Source organism: Babylonia areolata, chromosome 7 (genome assembly GCF_041734735.1).
Source record: "Babylonia areolata isolate BAREFJ2019XMU chromosome 7, ASM4173473v1, whole genome shotgun sequence".
Classification (NCBI taxonomy): domain Eukaryota; kingdom Metazoa; phylum Mollusca; class Gastropoda; order Neogastropoda; family Buccinidae; genus Babylonia; species Babylonia areolata.
The window spans coordinates 25,614,199-25,641,698 of record NC_134882.1 but is presented as its reverse complement, the minus strand read 5'-3'; the positions used below and the strand labels follow the sequence as shown (position 1 = coordinate 25,641,698).

The 27,500-nt window shown below is 44.2% G+C and overlaps 1 protein-coding gene across 1 annotated transcript in view; it reads right to left on the bottom strand.

The window, feature by feature from the left end:
* LOC143283811 (CD109 antigen-like) overlaps positions 1-27,500 on the bottom strand; it is a 105,613-nt gene that overhangs the window by 7,798 nt on the left and 70,315 nt on the right. The window contains exons 23-36 of the mRNA XM_076590184.1: positions 26,308-26,436; positions 23,022-23,166; positions 20,842-21,018; positions 20,379-20,460; positions 19,380-19,536; positions 18,237-18,317; positions 16,772-16,863; positions 16,690-16,734; positions 16,567-16,633; positions 16,196-16,379; positions 13,993-14,030; positions 12,497-12,697; positions 10,686-10,835; positions 8,142-8,204 (exon numbers count right to left, since the gene is read on the bottom strand). Coding sequence (XP_076446299.1) covers positions 8,142-8,204; positions 10,686-10,835; positions 12,497-12,697; positions 13,993-14,030; positions 16,196-16,379; positions 16,567-16,633; positions 16,690-16,734; positions 16,772-16,863; positions 18,237-18,317; positions 19,380-19,536; positions 20,379-20,460; positions 20,842-21,018; positions 23,022-23,166; positions 26,308-26,436 — 1,611 coding nt within the window. The remainder of the gene's footprint in view (positions 1-8,141; positions 8,205-10,685; positions 10,836-12,496; positions 12,698-13,992; positions 14,031-16,195; positions 16,380-16,566; positions 16,634-16,689; positions 16,735-16,771; positions 16,864-18,236; positions 18,318-19,379; positions 19,537-20,378; positions 20,461-20,841; positions 21,019-23,021; positions 23,167-26,307; positions 26,437-27,500) is intronic.

Genomic DNA, 27,500 nt, shown 5'->3' with positions numbered 1-27,500 from the left:
GTTTTAAGAAGCTGTGTGTCCAGTCCTCCGGGACATGTCCATTGTGGAAACTGTTTTGATATAGATTGAAAAGGTTGCTTCTGTCTTCTTCCGATAGTTCCTTGATGTCCGAGTAGCAAACTTTGTCTGGGCCAGGAGCTGATTCTTTCTTGCATTTAGCTATTGCTTCGTTTAGATCATCTATTGTCAAGTCATCATCAGGTCCAGTCTGCATAAGGGTTTGGTTTAACTCCTCAACATATTTCTTTTTCTCATCTAAGTTTCTTTGATCGCTCTGTTGTATGAAACGTTTGAGCAGGGCGGATCCTTTTTCTTCGTTTGTCTTAAGCTTGGTTCCGTCAGTGTCTACCATGTCTGGGGTTGGTGTTCAGAGACAGAGAAAGAATGGCGGCCAACAGTTGAGAGCTAGAATCTGGGTATGCGTAAACAGAGTGGATCTGAAGCTGATCGGAGTGAGCGAGATGGAGTGTAGACGTGAAAGCAGCCACAGAGATAGGAAGGGGCTGATTTGTGAATACATTTATAACATAGAGTGCTGATCTTGTACTTTATTCTGTGTGAGACAGGGAGCCAGTGGAGAGATTGCAAAAGAGTGATGTGCTCAGATGTTTTCTTTCTGAGGACGAGTCGGGCAGCAGAGTTTTGTATGCACTGAAGGGACTGAATGAATGAAGCAGGCAAACCAGACAATAGAGAGTTACAGTAGTCAAGGCGAGAGAGAATGGGAGAAACGACAAGTCTAGATGTTGCGTCAATGGACAGATATTTCCGGATGGAACTGATGCGCCACAATTGACAGTAGCAGGATTGACACGTCGTTCCAACTGGCGACGTTTGCTTTTTGCAAGTCAAATGTCTTGTGTGTACCACGGGGCGAAAGGTCTATCAGGGAGCATGCAGGTAGTGGGGGGTGTTCATCCAGCAGTTGAGATAGGACAGTGTTTTAATGTGTAGAGACATCGGTGCGGGAAGAAATTTTGGAAAGGCTTTCAGCAGCTTGAGAAGAAAAAGTGTTAATGTTGCTGGATTTCAGGTTGCGACGAGTAACGGATTTTTTGGTTCTGGTAGGTTTGGAAATATTAAGCAAGAATATGACAGCAGAATGGTCGGAAGAGAGTTCGTCAGTTACAGTCACTGACGCAATCATAGCATCAGAGTTACGTGTGATGAGCCAGTCCAACGTATGGCCAGATCTGTGTGTTGGTTCTGTAACGAGCTGAGAGAGAGAATGATTGGACAGAGGTAGACATAGGCGTTTGACATCAGTGGAAATTTGGTTGTCGAAATGAAAATTGAAGTCTCAGGGGATGATAAGTTTGCCAGAACGAAGGTTGTAGTAATCAAGTAATATTCGGAACTCATCGTGAAACAAAGACGTTAGGCTGTTTTTACGACTATGAGGAGGACGATAGAGACAGCAGAAGATGATTGAGTGACCGGGAACATTGAAAGTGACTTCGAACATTTCAAAAGTGTCATGTGGAAAGGCATGGTTATGGGAGAAGGAAAAAGAAGACTCCAAGATATTTCTATAGACAATGGCGATGCCAACTCCACGAGACAGTCGAGGAAGTGACTTGGTTTTGTATCCAGGAGGGGTCAGTTGTTTAAATTGGGTTCATGACCTTGTAATTTCAACCAGGTTTCGATGAGAAATGCGATATCAAAGTTATTTTCAAAAATATAGTCAGAAATATAGTCAGTCTTTTGATCAGGACAGACAGATTGAGCATTGAACAGGCAGGCATAAAAGAGATCAGGGGCAGGCTGAGAGAAAGTTAATGGTGAAGCAGGTGAGTCAGACAGACAGGCAACGGAAGGAGACGAAAGTGACTGAGCAGTGGAGGACAGTGGGAAGGCAGAGAAAGGCCCGGGAGTTAAGACAGGTGTGGAAGGGGTAGAAAGCAGACCAGAACCAATCACGGGGGATACACCACATTTTGGAAAAGTGTCAGAGAGGACAGTGTTAATCGGTTAGAAGCATGCTTGATTTCAGTTTAATCGTTCATCAGTGTAACGATTTCAACTGACGCTAAGCTTCAACTAAATGTCGCTCGATGCCATTGGGTGAGTTGAAACTTGTGTTTCTGTTTCACCGTGTTAAATATCTCTTTTGTCAGATCAGTAAACTACAAGTATTATATATTGGCAGAATCATTGCATTTACATCTTTTAATCTATACTTTTTTAGTTTGCCTACGTTAAATTGATTTAATGCAGTTTGTAATTTTCCGCGATGAGCTCACTAAAATGGATCAGTTCAGGTGACTTAAATTAAGATTATAAATTCATCTTAAATATTCAACACTTCATTTTATGTTTATTAGAAAGTAGGTGTTGAGCTGCTTCTTTTGTGACCAATCCAACGTAAATCGGTTCAGGAATCATTTAGAAATCTATCACTAACACCTTGTAACAAACACAATTCTAATCAAATTTAGGCGGATTTGAACCAATCTGCTTCGCAGCACACGCGAGCGTCAGTGCAGTTCAATTAACTTGCATAAGCAGATGGAGTGGGTGATCACTGGTCACTTTTCCACCTGGCCAGTCACTGGCTAAAGCCTGCTCTCTTTCTCTCTCTCTTGCTGTGTCACAAGCAGTGTGTGTTGTGTTTGTTCCCACAACGGCTAGCGTCATCGCTGTAAGTATTCCACGTAAAGTGTGCTGATGGTTTGTAAAGTGTATTCTTCAACACAGTACTTGTGTGCATAGGAGTATGTTGATATATATTGCTTTGTTCAGTTACTGCCTTGACATGTAGTCACATATCAGCTCTGCATATGCTCCTAGCAGGATTCCATTTGATTATTTTCAACGTCACAGTCAGTGACGTCTCTGGACACTAATAGTTTGTTCCAGAATGTACTGGGGAATGACGCGTTCTTTCTCATTTTCTGTCACTGATGAAGGTTAGGTTACTTATCCCGCTTCTGGCTTCTGTGGAGGAGATTTAAATGTTGAACACAGGCTGTACTTAACTGTTAATTTTCAGCACAAAACTGGATAACCTGTGTAGGTTCATTCACCACTTAATGGTTAAGCCATGATGGTTCTTCCAATCTTTGTATTGAGCACTGACTATCTGGTCTCTCAGTTTGCCAGTATTCTATCAAAGCCACTTATTCTGTTGTTTATTATTCATGTACTATTTCACACGATGATATCAGTTGTACTGTTACAGTGTGGTCAGTACTCTATAATGTGTGTAGTATTCTGTTGTGATTACAAGATAGTCAAAACCATCTGGTATGTATGACAGTTTGTTAATTATAATTTAGTTATCATGCTGTCTCCTATATGGCTTACTCCAGTATAGTGCTACATAATAAACTAATTCATTTGAGTCACTTTAACACAGTATAAGCTTTACCTAATCTATACTGTCAGTGTACTTTCACTAAATCAGCTTAGCTTTAACCACTTTATCTACACTATTCAAATGTATTAGAAATATCATTTGATATCAGTGTTTGGTTTTCACACATGTGTATTATCTTATGTTGTTGCTTATCCCAAACTGAGTGGTAGTCTTTCCATGTAATATGTATATATGTGCTTTACTATTCACTTGTGCTGACATGTTGTGCTTAATGACATTTGTTTGTTGTGTCATTCCAGGCACTGTTTTCTCTATTCGCTTCTTCTCATCTTAGATTTTTTATCTCCTTCTCTTTTATCTTTTCATAAATATTGTAAATAAAACAATTTAAAAAAACTTTTGTGACTGGCCTCTACATGTTCCTGGCCTGCAAGTGGATTCTTTTCTATCCTTTAATTCAGTAAATCTTAAGTAATTCTTTGGTACCGTCCCCTTATAATAATAATACACCACTTGGCTACACATACAAGAAAATAGAACCAGTGCATGCAGGAGCTTCAGCTTTGTTCTAAAATTGGTGTCACTGTCTATCCATAAGGGCTTCAGTCTTGCCAGTGCCATTGCAGTCTGCTTAACTCTTGTAAGTATTTCGGTCTTGGACCCTTTTTCACAAATGATGGCACCAAAGGTACTTTCCTTAACTGCTTCACTGTTTCCAGCTGTTGTCTGCTGACACTATCTTGGTCTCTGTTGTTTGTCATGAATTCTGTCTTCTTGGCGCTGATCTCCATTCCATACTTGGTGTTTCCTTCTGCCAGTTCTTCCTCACTCACCCATCAGTATCATCAGCAAATTGGAGATTTGTTATGGTACATCCTCCAATGTTGATAGTGCCAGGGTGTCATTTCAGGGCGTCAGTGATACTCTTAGTAATCCTGAACAGACTCAGACCACAGGCCGGAGAAGTCATTGCAGAACAAGCTGGGTTTTGCACTGGGAGAAGTACCAAAGAACAGATTTTTAACCTTTGTGTTTTGTGCGAGAAAAAATACCAACACCAACAAAACATCGATCATGTCTTCATCGAAGGCATTTGACCAACTGTGGCATGATGCACTGTCATTTTCTTCAAATTTGAGGGCCACCTACATTTTCTGAATGGTCTCTGTAGACCACTATCATAAGCTGAACTGTCTTTGGTTGTCACCATCATAAGCTGAACTGTCTTTGGTTGTGACTATCATAAGCTGAACTGTCTTTGGTTGTCACCATCATAAGCTGAACTGTCTTTGGTTGTCACCATCATAAGCTGAACAGTCTTTGGTTGTCACTATCATAAGCTGAACAGTCTTTGGTTGTCACTATAATAAACTAATATGTCTTTGGTTGGCACTATCATAAATTGAATTGTCTTTGGTTGTGACTATCATAAGCTGAACTGTCTTTGGTTGTCACCATCATAAGCTGAACTGTCTTTGGTTGTCACCATCATAAATTGAATTGTCTTTGGTTGTGACTATCATAAGCTGAACTGTCTTTGGTTGTCACCATCATAAATTGAATTGTCTTTGGTTGTGACTATCATAAGCTGAACTGTCTTTGGTTGTTACCATCATAAGCTGAACTGTCTTTGGTTGTCACCATCATAAACTGAACTGTCTTTGGTTGTCACCATCATAAGCTGAACAGTCTTTGGTTGTCACTATAATAAACTAATATGTCTTTGGTTGTCACTATCATAAATTGAACTGTCTTTGGTTGTGACTATCATAAGCTGAACTGTCTTTGTTTGCCACTATCATAACCTGAACTGTGCCTGAACCAGTGCTAATGCCCCAGACAGTAATGTATGGTGCTGTGTCCGTAAAGGAAATAAGACAGCAGATCCTGTGCTTTTCGGGAAGACGATTCTTTCAATAGCTGCTAGAAAATGGAATAAACCCCATGCTGGTCTTGACTGGGAAAGTATTTTTCTTTCTGCTTCAAAACTATCATTGATGGTCAGCTCGGACAGTTTCAAATACGACCTACAACGTTTTGGAATTAACTCTTGATTATTGTCCAGACCAGATTACAAACTGTGAAATATTCTTTTAAAGGGAAACGTGTTCTTTTAAGAATTGTCCAGGATTTAATAACTGATAATAGTTTGATGATTCTTCTTGTCAAGTTTTTCATTCATAAATGCAAAGTTCTTCTTTTTTTCGTTCGTGGGCTGCAACTCCCACGTTCACTCATATGTACACGAGTGGGCTTTTACGTGCATGACCGTTTTTCTCCTGCCACATAGGCAGCCATACTCCGTTTTCGGGGGTGTACATGCTGGGTATGTTCTTGTTTCCATAACCCACCGAATGCTGACATGGATTACAGGATCTTTAACGTGCGTATTTCATCTTCTGCTTGCTAATACACACGAAGGGGGTTCAGGCACTAGCAGGTCTGCACACATGTTGACCTGGGAGATCGGAAAAATCTCCACCCTTCACCCACCAGGCGCCGTTACCTAGATTCGAACCCGGGACCCTCAGATTGAAAGTCCAACGCTGTAACCACTTGGCTAATGCGCCCGTCGCAAATTTCAAAGTATTGTATCTTCTGTCCGTATTTTTTCGATCTGCGCCACTTAATATACAGATACAAATTAGAATATGCTTCATTCTCTGCTCAGGGTATAAAAACAAGAAAGGCAAAGCCTTCAAGATTCACTTGTGATACACTTTAAAAAAAAATCCAAGCTTTTATGTATTGAGTATAATGCATTTACTGTTATATTTATATTTTTTGTATTCTCTAAACTTGGCACTTTGATCTGATATTCGACCCAACAAAGGATCTGTCATTATTGTCATTTTTTGTTCAAACAGGAATTTCTTTTGCTAAGCATGGAAGTTTTATTTGTTGCAAACGTTTTGGTGTAGGTAGCAGAACAAGGGAAATTACTCTGCTGGGGAACTTAGTTTGCTTTAAACTGATCTTTCTCATCTTAAACATTACATTTTGAAATTATACTCAATACATAAAAAGCTTGGATTAAAAAAAAAAAAGTGCATCACAAGTGAGTCTTGAAGGCCTTGCCTCTCTTGTTTCAAAATGTAATGTTTAAGATGAGAAAGATCAGTTTAAAGCAAATTAACTCCACTAGCATTACAGAGTAATTTCCCCTTTTTACTATTTGCACCAAAACGTTTGCAAAATAAATAAAAATTCCATGCTTAGCAAAAGAAGTTCCTGTTTGAACAAAAAATGATAATAATGACTGCTCTAGCTGTTGGGTCGAATATCAGATCAAAGTGTCAAGCTTAGAGAATACAAAAAATATAAATATAACAGTAAATGCAGCTTGCATATAATTAGGCTTCATTCTTTATTTTTTTGTGCCAATCCCAGAAGCGCAATATTGTTTTAAACAAGATGACTGGAAAGAACTGGATTTTTCCTATTTTTATGCCAAATTTGGTGTCAACTGACAAAGTAGTTGCAGAGAAAATGTCAATGTTAAAGTTTACCACGGACACACACACACACACACACACACACACACAGACAACCGAACACCGGGTTAAAACATAGACTCACTTTGTTTACACAAGTGAGTCAAAAACCATAACAGTACTTGTACTCATACAGAAAATGAGTAGACTGTGTATGTAAAAAAACAGACACCAGTTTTCATTTTACGAAAATGTATAAAAAGTAAACAGTTTCTCGGGGCATAATTTTTGGCAGTCTTTATTGCCACCTCGACACTGATGTATTCTGAAATATTATGTATGTATGAGTGCATACACGTGTTTGTGTATGTATGCACTGTTAAGTATGTATACATGAAAACATGTATGTGTGTTTGTATGCATGTAGTTATGCAATGTGTTTTTATACGTGTTTGTACATGCGCATATAGTCTCTCTCTCCCTCTTCCTCTCTCTAATTTAGTTATATCACATTGCATTTTGGTATATATCATACATAGAAAATGAATTAAACAGGTTTTTTTCGGGTGGGGGTGGGGGGGTGGGGTGTCACTAGCATAAACAGAACGTATCTTTTTCTTTTTTTTTCCTTTTTTTTTGGGGGGGGGGGGGTGCTGGTGGGGGTGACACTAACATAAAATGAACGGTCTTTGAGGGGCACTAAAATGAAGTGAATGGTATATATATGTTGTTATTGGCCACTCACGTAACCTGAACTCTTTGAAGGCCAGTAGCATAAGCTGTTTTCGCGGCCACCGAGACAAGCAGTGTAACACTTTCTTCTTCTTCTTCTGCGTTCGTGGGCTGCAACTCCCACGTTCACTCGTATTTACACGAGTGGGCTTTTACATGTATGACCATTTTTACCCCGCCATGTAAGCAGCCATACTCCGTTTTCCGGGGGGTGGGGGGGGGGATTAATACTTTAAAACAGGTTACCTGGCGAGACACTTTGCTCTCTCTCTCTCTCTCTGCCTGTATGTCTACCTGTATGTCTGTCTTTTCATTCCCCTTCCGTTTTTGTCTCTCTTAGAATACACAGTTACTGCAGATATCTATTGATATAAACATGATTCATAACGCTTACGCTGTTTTGATCACAGAATCACGTTCTTTTCTCTTTCTTTTTCTGCAGTGTTGTTTTGTTCTTTTTTTCTTTCATTTCTCCTCTAGATGATACACAACAACAGCAACAACAACAACAAGAAGCATAGTTTATTTACTCTATTTCCATCAGGAAATAAATTTCATACATTCATTCGTTCATTCACCCATTCATTCATTCATTCATTCATTCATTCTCTGCAGTGTGTGGAGAACACAGCAATAAAGTACGGGTCACTTACCTCTGCGACAGCCACGCCTCTTCCTGTGGCACTGAACGTCACGTCACTTGGCACAAAGTTGTACTGAAACAGACAGCCATGTGACATTGCATCACAAACTCAACTGTAACGCTGAAGTGAACAGTGTCACCGTCAGTTATGCTGATACATACCGTGACGACATAACATCACTGACAGTTATACTGAAATGAATAGTAATGACATTGTCACACACTCCAGAAATCTGGGCAAGCCCAAAAGTCAGGAGACGTGGACTTTTAGGGTCGACACCGCGCAACACACACTCCCAAGAAGGACGCAGAAATCCGTGTACGATTTTACGACTTTTATTCACACAATCACACACATATGGGTACAGGACCTACTTCCTAAGCTATCCCCAAACCCAAACCCTCGCCCCCACCTAACTCCAAACCACCCCTCCTTAACCCACCTTTAACCCCCACCGGGACAAAATCAAGAAACGAAAGAAAAACGAACCAAACACATACACACTCGCACATTCACTGCACAAGCGGCAACGTTCATTTAACTCATCTGTCACTCGTTGACGGACTGAAAAATCCCTGCTCCAGGCTGGGAGTCAAACGCTGACTACAATCTCTCCCCCGACGTCCAGCTCACCCACAGAGCGCCCCACCAGATGAGTCCGGGAGGTCGCGGCAAGCAGGGCAGGCTGCGGTCGAAGGTCGACGCCGAGGGACGATCTGGATCCCCAGGGTGCGACCCCAGGGTTTCGTGTCAGCGCTCGGCTCAGGTGGAAGACCCCGAGGGGCGACCTCGGGGCTGGGACAGCAGAGCAGTCGGTTTGCCGCTACTTGACAAACAAGCAAACTCACGACAGCTTGTGATGGGCGAAGGTGGTGACTTGGGTGGGACCTTCAGTCGGGCACTGCAGCCTCTGCTCACCGGCTCGCTAAAAATCAGGCAGAGGTTCTGGCTGGCCAAGAATTCCTCTCCATCAGCCTTCCGGGCCTCTGCCACAAGGTCCGTGCTCTCTGACGTCTCAGAGTCAAGTCACCACCTTCGCCCATCACAAGCTGTCGTGAACTTGCTTGTTTGTCAAGTAGCGGCAAACCGACTGCTCTGCTGTCCCAGCTCCGAGGTCGCCCCTCGGGGTCTTCTACCTGAGCCGAGCGCTGACACGAAACCCTGGGGTCGCACCCTGGGGATCCAGATCGTCCCTCGGCGTCGACCTTCGACCGCAGCCTGCCCTGCTTGCCGCGACCTCCCGGACTCATCTGGTGGGGTGCTCTGTGGGTGAGCTGGACGTCGGGGGAGAGATTGTAGTCAGCGTTTGACTCCCAGCCTGGAGCAGGGATTTTTCAGTCCGTCAACGAGTGACAGATGAGTTAAATGAACGTTGCCGCTTGTGCAGTGAATGTGCGAGTGTGTATGTGTTTGGTTCGTTTTTCTTTCGTTTCTTGATTTTGTCCCGGTGGGGGTTAAAGGTGGGTTAAGGAGGGGTGGTTTGGAGTTAGGTGGGGGCGAGGGTTTGGGTTTGGGGATAGCTTAGGAAGTAGGTCCTGTACCCACATGTGTGTGATTGTGTGAATAAAAGTTGTAAAATCGTACACGGATTTCTGCGTCCTTCTTGGGAGTGTGTGTTGCGCGGTGTCGACCCTAAAAGTCCACGTCTCCTGACTTTTGGGCTTGCCCAGATTTCTGGAGTGTGTGACAGACATCATATACTGAAATATACAGTGGTGTCTTATCACTAACGTTGTACTGGGACATACACCAACTGCACTAGATTATTGACAGTTGTACTTAATTTCACCGTGATGACAACACACAGTTGACAGTTATACTGAAATACTCAATAAAGACATCACATCACTGACCATTATACTGAAATATACAGTAATGTGACATCACATCAGTGATAGTGGATGGCGTCAACTCACTGACAGTTATTTTGAAATATACATTGATGACATCACAGCACTGACAGTTAAATTGAAACATACAGTGATGACATCGCACCACCAACACAACACTGTACTGAAATACACAATAATGACGCACCACACAACCGAAACAATGTGATGTCACCAAGCAATGCCACTTCTCAGACCAGGCAACACTTGGCGTACAGGAAATCTGTGTGTGTGAGTGAGTGAGTGTGCGTGCGTGTGTGTGTGCGTGTGTGTGTGTGTGTGTGTGCGTGTGTGTGTGTTTTCTGTACGTGCATGCGTGAGCGGGTAAGTAAGTCAGTCAGTCTGTCAGTATGATGTATGTATGTATGTACGTATATATGTATGTATGTATAAGGTAAACAATAATTATATCTAATTAATGTGCGCGGTGAGTGTGCTATAAGCAGGAAATGTGCGCTCGGTAAAAATGATGAATCATTGTCGTCATCATCATCATCATCACCATCACCATCACCATCATCATAATCATCAGTAGTTGTAGTAGTAGTATCATGATCATGATCAACATCATTGCCACGATTAAACATCACCATCATGATAATGATCAGAATGGTGAAGGTGAGTGAGGGGCAGTGTGACCACAGCCCAGAAGCCCTCCACTCACATCCCTGGACTGCAGCACCAGGGCATTGGCATCAGTGACGTCAAAGCGGGCCTGCAGGTGCTGCGCGGTGACGTCAAGGTGAAGGTCGTACCCGCGGGGTACCGCGTGCTGCACGAACTCCGTCAGGGCCTGTAGCCCCACCACTGTGTCCTGCAGAACACATCATCATCATCATCATCATCACCATCACCATCATCATCATCATCTATCTATACAACGCTTTCAAACTCCTCAGAGGGATATACAATAACACGTCAGACACAATGCACACAAAACAAATACGCACTCACATACAAACACGCATGGAAGAAACTGATGTTGATCCAAAAATTACAGATATAGAATAGCGTGCCTTGGTAATGCAGAGACTGCTTGAAAAGGAATGTGTTTAGATTTGTTATAAAGGATGTGAGCAGCGGGCTGAAGAAGGCAGTGATTTCCAGGTTTGAACAGCTCAAGAAGTGAAAGCTGTCCCGCCGTCAGTATCACCACGTCCACACCACGCCACCATCACCAAGTCAGATGAGACATCGCGTACGTACAATAACCCACGACAACAACTGAGATGAACCTGCTAAAAGTCTGTTAAAAATAAATTAAAAAAAGAAAAAAAAACCCTCTCACCCCAACATACTCAAACACATTAGGGGGACAGAGACACTTTGATAGAGACGGACACAAAGACACAGACACAGCAACCATCCAAACTGAAAACCAAATGGCCAACGAAAAGAAACTCCCGAGAGCCACAGTGAACATGTGATCTGTAAAGCTAGGAGCCAAAAGTAACGATATCACAATGCCATTGCCAAAAGACATGCTGTGGTGGATATTCCTGTCAAACTGAATGAAAGAGAAAGGTCGGGTGGGGGTGTGGAGGCAAGGGAGATGATGATAACAAGACGTGCCCGCCTTCCGCCTTCCCGCCCTACATCGGAGTTGAGTTGCACAAGCGATCTTATCAGCGTTAAGTTTGCTTAGCGTTAAGAATTAATTTTCCTAAATGTACGCAGACTGCACTAAGTTTGCCTAGCGTTAAGAATTAATTTTCCTGAATGTTCACAGACTGCACTAAGTTAGCTTAGCATTAAGAATTAATTTTCCTAAATGTAGGCAGACTACACTAAGTTTGCTTAGCGTTATTATTAATTTTCCTGAATGTACGCAGACTACATAAAGTTTGCTTAGCGTTAAGAATTTCACGAGTTAAGTCCACGAAGAGTTTACTAAGTTAGCGTTCAGAATGTTCCTAATACGTCTAAGACGACTTCCATAGGCTTTGGTAAAATTCTTAACGCGAAGTAAACTTTCTTTTTTCACTTTTTTCAAGGTCAAGGTTTCATCAGATCTTGTGAACAATGCAATAACAGGTGACATACAGTTTAGTCACTATGCTCATAGGATTGACGACACTTGACGATGTATCAATGCGTGAAAGCATAAAAGGAAAGTTAAACCATGGTGATGTCCTCCATGAATTAATGAATCATCATACCGCTTAAAAGATTCCGTTTGTACGAGTATCATTGTATAGAAAAGCATGATACGTATCAAATACAGATCTCCGTTCAAGAAAAAACAAAACAAAAAAAAAACCAGCATTATCACTGAACCTGCATTGTAGCTGGGCTTTTTTTTCTGTCTTTTAAAAAAATCATAAACATATCTTTTATGAATATTCTTTCCATGAAATTCCATATTTGGATACCATTTTCTAGTAAAGGCCATTTATAACATTTTCAATGTATGCACGTATTTTCATACTTCATATTTGTTTGTAAATCATTCCCCCCAAAACCTTCACAGCCTACCTGAGTGGAGGAGAAGCCCCCATTGGAGTTTCTCTGCCGTGTCAGCCAATGGAGGACGCTCATCCCCTCCTGCACCATGCCACGTGCAGAGAACACCAACAGTGCGTAGGATGTCACCTGGATGTCGATTGGTCGAGCCCGCACGTGTGTTGGGCGCCAGTTTTTCCAGGGGTCAAATGTCGTGGTGGTGTTGATTGGAATCTTCCAAAATGTCATTCCGTCTGTGTACATATATTGGCACAGACAGACACACACACACACACACACACACACACACACACACTGGCTTTTATAATTTTGAAAATATGGGCTATGTATTCTTGAATACAAGTACAGATGAAAACAACAGCAGTCTTTTCATGTCATAAAAACTAGAATCATTGCAAAATTTCGATGAGATTCAGCTTCCTCAACCAAGGGCACAGGAATGGATAACATACAAGGCATGTATAAGTGCGAAATAGCCGATACAAACGATCGGGCGTGTGTGATCTCTCTCTCTCTCTCTCTCTCTCTCTCTCTCTCTATATATATATATATATATATATATATATGTGTGTGTGTGTGTGTGTGTGTGTGTGCGTGTGTGTGTATGTGCGTGTGCGTGTGTGTGTGTGTGCTTGTTCACTTAGTATTCAAATGTAACGTTACAGTCTCTCTGTTTACAACGATGATAAAATTCTTCCACAACTTCATGGTGTGATTGACGACATTTAATGTTTGCTGTTTCTTTTATTGTTTCATTTCTCGCAGCGTGTTCATTTTTCTTTTCGTCACTGTTTGCTATTGCCTGTTCGAACGTCGTCCCGTTGTCAAAAGTATAGTATTATCAGTAGCAATAAACCATTGTCAGTGTATATAAGCAAACACATGGTGAATGCAGGTATGTATTAATAACACGTGACCTCTAACAAACACGTAACAACTGTAGGCTATAAGAGGAAACACATGGTAACGTATAAGAGCCAAAACGTGGCTACTAGCAAACGCGTGGCCACTGTATAAGAGCAAAGCAGCCCGTGACTACCGTATAAGAGCAAAATACGTGTCCATTTACTTGACTACTAGCAAAACCGTGATTACTGTTAGAGAGCAAATACGCGACTACTGTGTAAGAACAAACACATGCCTATATATACATGCATGCAAACAAGTGGCTACTGTCTGACAGCAAAAGATGTGGCTATTGTATAAAAGCGGGCTAGTGTATGAGAGCAAAACACATGGCCACTGTCTAAGAGCAAACACATGGCTACGGTCTAAGAGCAAACACATGGCTACGGTTTAAGAGCAAACACGCGGCCACAGTCTAAGAGCAAACACATGGCCAGTGTCTAAGAGCAAACACGTGGCCATTGTCTAAGAGCAAACATATGGCCAGTGTCTAAGAGCAAACACATGGCTACGGTTTAAGAGCAAACACATGGCCAGTGTCTAAGAGGAAACACATGGCCATTGTCTAAGAGCAAACACATGGCCACTGTTCAAGGGCAAACGCGTGGCCACTGTTCAAGGGCAAACACGTGGCCACTCTCTAAGAGCAAACACATGGCCATTGTCTAAGAGCAAACATGTGGCGGGTATCTACGTGGCTACTGTCTAAGAGAAAACACGTGGCTACTGTCTAAAAGCAAACACATGGCCACTGTCTAAGAGCAAACACATGGCCACTGTCTAAAAGCAAACACGTGGCCACGGTCTAAGAGCAAACACATGGCCACTGTCTAAGAGCAAACACGTGGTCACTGTCTAAGAGCAAACACGTGGTCACTGTCTAAGAGCAAACATGTGGTCACTGTTCAAGAGCAAATACGTGGCTAGTGTCTAAAAGCAAACACGTGGTTAGTGTCTAAAAGCAAACACTTGGCTAGTGTCTAAAAGTAAACACGTGGCTAGTGTCTAAAAGCAAACACGTGGCTAGTGTCTAAAGTAAACAAGTGGCTAGTACACGTGGCTAGTGTCTAAAAGTAAACACGTGGCTAGTACACGTAGCTAGTGTCTAAAAGTAAACATGTCGCTAGTGTCTAAAGTAAACACGTGGCTAGTGTCTAAAAGTAAACACGTGGCTAGTGTCTAAAAGAACTTGGATAGTGTCTAAAAGTAAACACGTGGCTAGTGTCTAAAAGTAAACACGTGCCTGGTACACGTGGCTAGTGTCTAAACGTAAACACTTGGCTAGTGTCTAAAAGAAATTCGCTAGTGTCTAAAGCAAACACGTGGCTAGTGTCTAAAAGAACTTGGCTAGTGTCTAAAGCAAACACGTGGCTAGTGTCTAAAAGTAAACACGTGGCTAGTGTCTAAAAGTAAACACTTGGCTAGTGTCTAAAGCAAACACGTGGCTAGTGTCTAAAAGAACTTGGCTACTGTCTAAAAGTAAACACTTGGTTAGTGTCTAAAAGAACTTGGCTAGTGTCTAAAAGCAAACACTTGGCTAGTGACTAAAAGTAAACACGTGGCTAGTGTCTAAAGCAAACACGTGACTAGTGTCTAAAAGCAAACACGTGGCTAGTGTCTAAAAGAACTTGACTAGTGTCTAAAGCAAACACGTGGCTAGTGTCTAAAAGTAAACACGTGGCTAGTGTCTAAAAGTAAACACTTGGCTAGTGTCTAAAGCAAACACGTGGCTAGTGTCTAAAAGAACTTGGCTACTGTCTAAAAGTAAACACTTGGTTAGTGTCTAAAAGCAAACACTTGGCTAATGTCTAACGCTTGTGTCTAAAAGAACTTCGCTAGTGTCTAAAGCAAACATTTGGTTAGTGTCTAAAGGAAACACGTGGCTAGTGTCTAAAGCAAACACGTGGCTAGTGTCTAGTAAACACTTGGCTAGTGTCTAAAGCAAACACGTGGCTAGTGTCTAGTAAACACTTGGCTAGTGTCTAAAGCAAACATGTGGCTAGTGTTTAGTAAACACTTGGCTAGTGTCTAAATGTAAACACTTGGCTAGTGTCTATAGCAATCACGTGGCTAGTGTCTATGAGCAAACACGTGGCTAGTGTCTAGTAAACACTTGGCTAGTGTCTAAAAGTAAACACTTGGCTGTCTAAAAGAACTTGGCTAGTGTCTAAAAGCAAAAACTTTGCTAGTGTCTAAAAGAACTTGGCTAGTGTCTAAAAGCAAACACTTGGCTAGTGTCTAAAAGCAAACACTTGGCTAGTGTCTAAAAGTAAACACGTGACTAGTGTCTGAAAGCATACACGTGACTAGTACACGTGGCTAGTGTCTAAAAGTAAACACGTGGCTAGTGTCTAAAAGAACTTGGCTAGTGTCTAAAAGCAAACACGTGGCTAGTACACGTGGCTAGTGTCTAAAAGTAAACATGTGGCTAGTGTCTAAAAGAACTTAGCTAGTGTCTAAAAGTAAACACATGACTAGTGTCTAAATGAACTTGGCTAGTGTCTAAAAGCAAACACTTGGCTAGTGTCTAAAAGCAAACACCTGACTAGTGTCTAAAAGAACTTGGCTAGTGTCTAAAAGCAAACACGTGATTAGTGTCTAAAAGTAAACACGTGGCTAGTGTCTAAAAGCAAACACGTGGCTAGTACACGTAGCTAGTGTCTAAAAGCAAACACGTGGCTAGTGTCTAAAAGCAAACACGTGGCTAGTATCTAAAAGAACTTGGCTAGTGTCTAAAAGCAAACACGTGGCTCGTGTATAAAAGAAATTGGCTAGTGTCTAAAAGCAAACACGTGGCTGTCTTACTGTCGGTGGTGGCCTTGGACATCAATGTGGCGAAGACTGTGTCGGAGACGGGACTGCCGACCTTGGTGAGGGCGAGGCAGGTCAAGGCCAGGGAGAGGTAGTCGTGCTGGGGGATGGTGGTGTAGTGGGTGTTCAGGAACGCTGTGGCGTTGTGGATGGCGTTCTGCAGCACCGTGGTCTGGGCCTGTCAGCAATACAGGGTGTCACCACAGGGGTCACTGCAGGGTGTCACCACACTACATGGGGTCACCACAGAACAGGGGTCACCACACCACAGGGGTCACCACACTACACGGGGTCACCACCGGGGGTCACCACACCACCGGGGGTCACCACACCACAGGTCACCACACTACATGGGGTCACCACACCACAGGGGTCACCACACTACACGGGGTCACCACACCACCGGGGGTCACCACACCACAGGTCACCACACTACATGGGGTCACCACACCACAGGGGTCACCACACCACAGGGGTCACCACATTACACGGGGTCACCACCGGGGGTCACCACACCACCGGGGGTCACCACACTACACGGGGTCACCACACTACACGGGGTCACCACACCACAGGAGGTCACGCCACAGGAGGTCACCACCGGGGGTCACCACACAACAGGAGGTCACCACACCACAGGAGGTCACTACAGGAGGGTCAGCCTGATGTGCACATGGCCCAAGGGGTAAGCATGAAGGGATGGATGTGTGTGTGTGTGTGTGTGTGTGTGTGTGTGTGTGTGTGTGTGTGTGTGTGTGTCCACTACCTCAGTCATTGTCTCCCTGCCAGAGACTCCCAAGCTGCCAGACTTGACTGAAAATGATCAGACAGCGTTGCTGCACCCACATACAGCAGCGACACATGTGACATACAGCAGTGGCACGTGGCATACAGCAGTGACACATGTGAAATACAGCAGTGATATGTGTGACATGCAGCAGTGATACATGTGACATACAGCGGTGACATATGTGACATGCAGCAGTGATATGTGTGACATTCAGCAATGATATATGATATGATAACACTGATACTTAAAAAGCGCCTATCCTTGGTCGGAGACCACGCCCAAAGCGCTTTACAAACATGGAGTCATTTGCACAACAGGCTGCCTACCTGTGTAGATCCGACTGACGGCTGCCATTGGGCGCTCATCATTCGCTTCAGGCTTCATGCACGCATACATATACCAATACAAACATGTAACCTTTTACATGTATGACCATTTTGTTCAGTTAACCCGCCATGAAGGCAGTCATACTCTGTTTTCGGTGGTGTGCATTCTGGGTATGTTCTCGTTTCCATAACCCACCGAACGCTGACATCGATCACAGGATCTTTAAAGTGCGTATTGGATCTTCTGCTTGCGTATACACACGAAGGGGGCTCAGGCACTAGTAAGTCTGCACATATGTTGACCTGGGAGATCGGAAATATCTCCACCCTTTACCCACCAGGCGCCGTCACCGAGATTAGTATCCCGGACTCTCAGACTGAAAGTCCAACGCTTTAACCACTCAGCAGTATCATAATATGACATACAGCAGTGACACACGTGACATACAGCAGTGACACACGTGACATTCAGCAGTGATACCTGTGACATGCAGTTTCAGTTTCTCAACATTGCATGGTCGAGCACCAGCATTGACATGGCAGCAGTGACATGACAGCTGTCACTTACAGCAACGACATGACAGCAGTGACATGACAACTGTGACTTACAGCAGTGACATTACAGTTGTGACTTACAGCAACGACATGACAGCAGTGACATGACAACTGTGACTTACAGCAGTGACATTACAGTTGTGACTTACAGCAACGACATGACAGCAGTGACATGACAACTGTGACTTACAGCAGTGACATGACAGGAAACATGACAGCAGTGACTTACAGCAATGACATGACAGCTGTAACGTACAGCAATGACATGACAGCAGTAACGTACAGCAGTGACATGACAACTGTGACTTACAGCAATGACATGACAGCAGTGACTTACAGCAATGACATGACAGCAGTGACTTACAGCAGTGCTTGGCACATCGCTGTTCTCCAGCAGTGTCAGCAGCACAAAGGCCGTCAGCCCTGTGGAGTGGTCATGGAACTGCTGCAACACAACACACACCACTGTCAGAGGGGGAGGGCATGCGTGAGTCGCCATTGTTTGTTGTGTTGTGTGTGTGTGTGTGTGTGTGTGTGTGTGTGTGTTTAAGATGCGGAGTGGCAGATGACTGAATGTCACACCCCTTGCACAAACCAAATTCTTTTATTTGAAACTAATAAAGAGTCTTGAAGTAATAATGGTTGTCCCTGTGTCGCTACCAGTCCCACGGGAGTTGCTCTGCGGACCTAGTATGGATTTGAGTGGTGAGCACACAGTGCGCTGGAGGTCTGCTGGTGTTGCAGGGACACTGCTCTGTGGCGATGTTCTCTGGTTGCCTGAGCCTTGCTGCCACATTCCTCTTTCAGTTTCTTTGAGGCTGTTCCTGTCAGAGCGCGCCAGCATTCCTTTACTGTGCTTTGTTGCGACAAGGAAGATGGCGCGCCATGATAAACTTTCAGCTTGTCTTTGTGACGTTTGCATAGGCGACCTCTGTTTCTATCGTGTATAGGGCCGTTTGATCAGGCTTTACACTTCTGATGCTTTAAAAGCGACAGTGGTACAGCTACTTATAGTTGTGAGGGAGTGAATAGACTGTGCTCTTTTGGGAAATAAGAATAATAACAGTATCAATAATTATAATTATCGCGAACATCACAATCCTCAATGCAGTTTTTCAAAATGTAGGTATATTTTGGTGCAGAAAAGAATATTACTTGTGCATTGGATAGCTTGGAACGTAATAAAGATGTTGCTAGATGTGTAAGATATATATATATATATATATATATATATATATATATATATATATATATATATATAGTATATTGTATTTGTATTCTTTTTTTTTGGGGGGGGGGGGCACGGGGGGGGGAGGGGGTTAAACAGTATTTTATTTGGAACATGTCACAATACATCACAGTTACAGATGAACAGGACAAGAAGAAGAGATTATATAAAGTCCTGTCCCGATATGTATTTGGATTCTTCATGGGAACAATAAAAATAAAGTATTCTGTTTTCCCCAAACTGACCACTCTCCTTGGGTCTTCCTGTGTGATGCGTTACCTTCATCTGAGGGTCAGCAATGTGGCCGAACTCATTGAAGGATCCATCTTGGTTCTGACGCTTGGTCATCCAATCAAGGGCTTTTTGTAGCACGCCCCCGTCCACATACACGTATGGCCGCGCCTCGTGGAATACTCGTAACACGAACGCCGTCAACCTGCGCCATTCACACTAAGTATATTGTAAAATGTTTCAATAGGACTGAGAACAGACAATAATAAACAATGTTCTGGTCGTTGGCTTGGGATGTGATGACACAGACTGACGTTAATGACAAGGAAAATGTTCACAAAACCGGGATTTCTCCATGTTCCATACCTGTACAGAGCGGAGTAAGAAAGAACAGCACAGACTGGGCTATGATGGGGGCATACAAAAGGAAAGGGCAGACTGTGATGTAGGACAGGACAGGACAGGACTACAGCACAGTACAGCACAGTACAGCACGGCACAACACAGTACAGTACAGCACAGCACAGCACAACACAGCACAGTACAACACAGCACAACACTGCACAGCACAACGTAACACAACACAGCACAGCACAACACGACACAGAACAGCACAACACAGCGCAGTACAATATAACACAGCACAACATAACAGTACAACACAACACAACACTGCACAGTACAACACAACAGAGCACAACATACCAGTACAACACAACACAGCACAACACAACAGTGCAACAAAACACAGCACAACATAACAGTACAACACAACAGCACAGTACAACACAACAGTACAACACAACAAAGCACAACACAACAGTACAACACAACGCAGCACAGCACAACAGAGCACAACACAGCCCATGCCATGTTCGGTATGGTGGAGTGCCAGACTATCCAAGATCTGCCCGTCAAATGCAACGCAACAAAAACCAAATCACAGTACAGTACAGTGCAACACAACCCGGCGGCACGGCACGCCCCTACCCAACCCAACAGTGCACAAAGGCCTGGAGGCCCGGTGTGTGGGACAATGTCACTCACCAGGTGCTGCCCGTGCCGTCCCTGTTGCCGAAGGAACTGAAGCTCCCGTCCGTCCTCTGGTAGGTCAACTCCCGCTGGTAGCCTGACGGCAGCCAGTCATAATGTATCACCGTTTCTGTTCCTCCTCCATTCACTTTTTTGCCTTCTTTTTTCTTTCCTCTTTTATTATTTATTTTCATCAATTGTTTAGTTAAAATGGTTTCACTCTTTCTTTTCACTCCGTGCTGATCATCCACTTTCCCTCTCTCGCTCTATCTCACTGTCACCCACACACAAACGTCCGCGCGCGTGCTCGTGTGCACACGCATACACACGCATGCACGCACACGCGCGCGCGCTCACACACACACACACACACACCACACACACAAACACACACACACACGTACTCTCTCTCTCACATATGGACACATGTACACGCACACGCACATGCAGAGACAGACAGACATGAACCGCCGCACACCAGTCTGAATCAGGTACTGGATTCGGGACTGCATTGCGGACGTCATGTGACCGGAAGCGGTAAGGTAGTTGGCGATGTAGAGGTCTGGAGCCAGTCGGATCATGTTCTGCTCGCCACACCCTGTGGGCACGCTGAGAAGCTGTTCCAGACCCGCCACGCTGGGCCCCAGTACATCCCCTGTACACAGGGAATCACACCACTACAGTCCCCAAGATGTATCCTGTACACAGGGAATCACACCACTACAGTCCCCAAGATGTATCCTGTACACAGGGAATCACACCACTACAGTCCCCAAGATGTATCCTGTACACCGGGAATCACACCACTACAGTCCCCAAGATGTCTCCTGTACACCGGGAATCACACCACTACAGTCCCCAAGATGTCTCCTGTACACAGGGAATCACACCACTACAGTCCCCAAGATGTCTCCTGTACACAGGGAATCACACCACTACAGTCCCCAAGATGTATCCTGTACACAGGGAATCACACCACTACAGTCCCCAAGATGTCTCCTGTACACAGGGAATCACACCACTACAGTCCCCAAGATGTCTCCTGTACATGGGGAATCACACCACTACAGTCCCCAAGATGTCTCCTGTACACAGGGAATCACACCACTACAGTCCCCAAGATGTCTCCTGTACATGGGGAATCACACCACTACAGTCCCCAAGATGTCTCCTGTACATGGGGAATCACACCATTACAGTCCCCAAGATGTCTCCTGTACACAGGGAATCACACCATTACAGTCCCCAACATGTTCACAGCACTTCACTACTCCTGACAAACCCATCTCACACTGACGTACCCGCTATGATCATGTCACCTGTGGAGCGGCGTCGTTGTAGTAATGCCCCCGACTCGGAAGCTATTCAAGTCCTATACACCGACCTGGATTGTTACCCCCTTCTCCCCTCCACTAGACCTTGACCTTGAGTGGTGGTTTGGATGCAAGTCATTCGGATAAGAAGTTAAATCGATGTCCCGTGTGCAGCATGCGCTTAGCGCACGTAAAAGAACCTCTGACTGTAAATCAGTTACACCTGCAGACAGAAACAAAACTTAAATGGTGCTGTACTGACGCGCTCTTTCCGTGGAGAGCAGACCCGAGTTTCACAATGAGAAATCTTTTGTGACTTAAAGTAATACAGTGCAATACAATATCTTCACGTGTTTGCATGCATCTTAAAAGAGTACGCGTTGTAACCTAAAAACAATTACCAGTATCTAAAGATAAATGAACAGATTACAAAAATTCCTAAAAGAAACGTACATGTTTAAGAATTCACACGTTATATTGACAATTCTAAACATTTTTATGCATTCAAAAACAGGGGACAGAAAAACAACAACAGCGACTAAAAGCAGTTTAAAAAAAATAAAATAAAGGAAAACAAAATGAACAAAAAGCGAATCAAAATCATCTCCCACTCTCTTCCGTTCATGTTTACCCATTACTTCCTTCTCATATACATCTTCACTCGCACAACCCTCACTACCACCAACCACCCACACATACACACGCGCTGAATCTAATTACCCTGACCTGGTGTTCCCAGCCCCCTGTGCTTACCTGTCACCTTGACGTGTTCTCATATCTCTGTGTTTACCTGTCACCTTGACGTGTTCTCATATCTCTGTGTTTACCTGTCACCTTGACGTGTTCCCAGCCCTCTGTGCTTACCTGTCAACTGGACATGTTCCCAGCCCTCTGTGTTTACCTGTCACCTTGACGTGTTCCCAGCCCTCTGTGTTAACCTGTCACCTGGACATGTTCCCAGCCCTCTGTGTTTACCTGTCACCTTGACGTGTTCCCAGCCCTCTGTGTTTACCTGTCACCTTGACGTGTTCCCAGCCCTCTGTGTTTACCTGTCACCTTGACGTGTTCCCAGCCCTCTGTGCTTACCTGTCACCTTGACGTGTTCCCAGCCCTCTGTGTTTACCTGTCACCTTGACGTGTTCCCAGCCCTCTGTGTTTACCTGTCACCTTGACGTGTTCCCAGCCCTCTGTGTTTACCTGTCACCTTGACGTGTTCCCAGCCCTCTGTGCTTACCTGTCACCTTGACGTGTTCCCAGCCCTCTGTGTTTACCTGTCACCTTGACGTGTTCCCAGCCCTCTGTGCTTACCTGTCACCTTGACGTGTTCCCAGCCCTCTGTGCTTACCTGTCACCTTGACGCGCGTTCTCAGAGAGCCATCCACGACGTCAGCGGGCAGTGTGATGGGGAAGTGCTGGCTGAAGCTGTCGGCACCGGAGGACTTGAGGTCAATGAAAACAGGCACCGTCAACTCGGACGGCACGCCCTCTGCCTGAGGTGAAAAAAGGACGGACACTAATTGGTTTTGTTGTTTGCTTTTGTTGTCCGGCAGAAGAACAGCTGCTGGCCCGTGGCAGTGAGCCTGACCAGGAAGCGAGGCCAGTTTCCACGGGTTTCAGTCTTACACGGACCAGGAGACCAGGACTGAGATTCTTGTTCTCCCTACCCCCTCCCATTAGACGTCGAGTGGTGGTCTGAGTGCTAGTCTTTTGTAGACGATAAACCGACGACCCGAGTGAAGCATACACTAATTAGCGCAGGTAAAAGCACCCACGGCAACAGAAGGGTTTTCAATGGCGGAATTCTCAGAAAAACCCATTCAGATAGTTAACGATATACACTTGCAGACAGAAAAAAGAAGAAAAGGGGGTAGCGCTGCACCGCCTGTGGCAAGGCGCTCTCCCCGTGGAGAGCAGCCCGAATTTCACTCAATGAAAATTGTTTGGAAAATAGGTAATACTGTACAGTACAGCGCAGCGCTACGCAACGCAACGTGATGCAACACAGCTCGCACAAGCCAACACAAGACAGCACACCATGTCATGAGACGGGTAGAAGATGATGAAAATACACTGGCGCAACACGATAGGCCTCTCTATATTGAATGGCGCAACACGACAGGCCTCTCTATATTGAATGGCGCAACACGACAGGCCTCTCTATATTGAATGGCGCAACACGATAGGCCTCTATATTGTATGGCGCAACACAATAGGCCTCTCTACACTGACTCGCGCAACATAATAGGCCTGTCTACACTGACCCGGTGCAACACAACAGGCCTCTCTATACTGACTGGCGCAACATAATAGGCCTCTCTACACTGACTGGCTCAACATAATAGGCGTTCCTATACTGACTGGCTCAACATAATAGGCCTCTCTTCTTTTTCCAAACATTTTTTTAAATTCCCCATCATTCACCCATCCATTCCACAAATCTTACATTCATTCATCAACATCTTTCTGCTGTGGTCGTTATACAGAGTTACCTGCAAATGGACAGGAAAAGAGAAATGAAAAGTCTCATGGAAACATGCAACAGACAATGTTGCCAATGACATGATGTAAAATGTATAGAGCTTCAAGAATATGCGCTATAGTAAAACATCTGAATAAATACATAAACAAATAAGTAAATAAATAAACATTTCTTGAGACAATACGGACATAATAAATTATGTGATGGATGTCTTCACATTCTTTTTAAAGAAATGCTAAATCAATGTATTACTGATGAATTTGTTTAGCCTCTATTAATTTTTTTAAAGGTTTAACAAGACAAAAATGTAGGTAATAAAAATCATAGTCTGCGAAACGAAGAAGACATGGAGGTGGACACATCATTTGACAACATGCATAGCTCAACGTGAGCACATGAAAACGGAGAGTTACGGCCCTGATGAGACACACACCCCTGACACGAATTCCTTGACCTTAACAAAGAGACATGTGTGAACAGAACTCACTTAAAATTGTCGTCATTTTGCTTGCGATGCGCCTTGCTTCAAGACGTACATCGTGTGGATCAATAAAAGCAAAAAGACTTTCGAATACACATAACAGGCCTCTCTATACTGACTGGCGCAACATAACAGGCCTCACTACACTGACTGGCGCAGCATGATAGGCCTCTCTATACTGACCCGGTGCAACATAATAGGCCTCTCCATACTGACTGGCGCAACATAATAGGCCTCTCTACACTGACTGGCGCAACATAATAGGCTTTCCTATACTGACTGGCGCAACATGATAGGCCTCTCTACACTGACTGGCGCAACATAATAGGCCTCTCTACACTGTCTGGCGCAACATAATAGGCTTTCCTATACTGACTGGTGCAATATGATAGGCCTCTCTACACTGATTGGCGCAACATAATAGGCTTTCCTATACTGACTGGCGCAACACAATAGGCCTTCCTATACTGACTGGCGCAACACAACAGGCCTTCCTATACTGACTGGCGCAACATAATAGGCTTTCCTATACTGACCCAGAGCAACATAACAGGCCTTCCTATACTGAATGGCGCAACATAATAGGCCTCTGTATACTGAATGGCGTACCATAACAGGCCTCTCTATACTGAATGGCGCAATATAATAGGCCTCTCTATACTCAATGGCGCAACATAATAGGCCTTCCTATACTGATTGACGCAACACGATAGGTCTTTCTATGGGGGGTGGTGTGTCCATCGAGATCGATGATGACCATCGTTGTCATCCAGCTGGGGGATGGGGGGAGGGTGGTGGTGGGGTGGTGGGGAGGATGCTCATGAATCTATCTGTGAATGCGCAGATGGCTGAATAGTCCGATCTGCGCACGAAATGTTCGCTGACAGTTGGGGCAGACAAAGACAGGCATATCATTGTCAGGGAGCTTGTTTGCCCGTGACTTTCTGGCCTGCCTCTTCTGAACAGCTGCTGCAGTCCTGTTGGCCTCGCACAACTTGGCGCCTTTGTGCACAGCAGCGCGCCATTTGTCACGGTCCACTGCAGATTCCTCCCAGGAGTCAGGGTTGATATCAAACGCTTTAAGAGAGACTTTCAGAGTATCTCTGAAGCGCTTCTTCTGACATCCGTGTGATCTCTTCCCTTGTTGCAGCTCGCCATAGAAGAGCCTTTTGGGCAGCCGATGGTCTGGCATGCGCACCACGTGTCCAGCCCAGCGAAGCTGGGACTGCATCAGGATGGTGAAGATGCTGGGAAGGGTGGCTTTTGCAAGCACCTCTGTGTCTGGGGTCCTGTCTTGCCACTTGATGTTCAGTAGCTTCCTGAGGCATGTTGTGTGGAAGTGGTTCAGCTTCTTGGCATGTCGTTGGTACACTGTCCAAGTTTCGCAGGCGTACAGTAGTGTGGGGAGAACTACTGCTCTGTAGACCTTTAGCTTGGTCTCAAGACTAATGCCTCTTCTATACTGACTGGCGCAACATACCATTCCAATTACCAGGCCTTCCATACTCCTCCTATAACTATCAACGCCACCAACAGAGCAACAACAACAAGAACAGTAGCAACGACAACAACAGTAACAACAACAACAACAACCAAGTTTACGCGAGAAGTCCAATGAAGAGGATCAGAAGGCCAGAGGGTCATAAGGACAGAAGGTCAAAGGTGTCTGACCTGCACGTGCAGCTGTCGCCTGACGGCATCGGCAGCCAGTGAGGACCTGGCCGACACCTCCACCTCCACCACCCCCACCTGTGAGGGGATGACTGGGAAGTACACGGCCTGCTGCTCCCCTGTCTTCACCTGGACACAGTGCAGCACAGAGAGGCTTTGTACTTAGGATCGTGAATACATTCACAAAGCAATACTGTGTCCCTTGTCTCTCTTTCATTCTTTATGTGTAGTAAAGATGCTTACATATGAAGATATGCCTCTCTCTCTCTCTCTCTCTCTCACACACACACACACACACACACACACACACACACACACACACACGTGTACAAATGTATTGTAGGGAAACTGGTTGAGGAATCTGGCTGGGAAACTTTCAGGGCACTTTATGAATGCCGATAAAACAAGTAACGTGGTTATGTATCGAAAATAATTCAGGAAATAATTACACGTAACACACGAATAAAAACTGGAATTCCGAAATATAAATAATATCAGGGGTATGGTTTACAATCAACATTTAAAATATGAGCAAATCAACTGTGCAGAAAGTTTTCAAAAGTCATAGCGCTATTCAAAATCGGCTTTAATTCTCTCCATACGAACGGCGAAAGAGACGACGTTAACAGCGTTTCACCCCAATTACCATCATCAAAATATTGCCAGTGGAAGGCTCTTATACTGAAGAGGTGAATGTTGACAAAGAATACCATAATTCTGACGACGGAAGCTAAAGGTTTGGTCATTCAGACACCCACTGGACATCCGAGGGGTCTGTGTAGAGGAGAAGAGAGGACTGGCCGTACTGAGTGAGTTAAAGAAATATTCTCTTGGGAAGGTTGCCGTGTTGTAATATCTTTTTCAAAATAATCCATCTATGGATTCCATTTTACTTCCCAACCTTCCACATGACTTTGTAAACAACCTTCAAAATGTGTTTCCATTTTGTATGGAATGGTAAACAAGGAAAGCAGAAACACAGCAACAAAATGTATAATAAATGGGGGGGTTGAATGCATATTCTACCACATATCAAAAACATATTTCAGCACTTAAACTCTCTTTGATAAGGAAAGTGAAAAAATAAACATGAGTGAAAAAATATTGCCATAGAAATGTATTCATTTTCATCTGAAAGAGGAAAATAATGGTAATGGATCTGCAATGCAAAATTCCCACGGTAACTTGCTTTG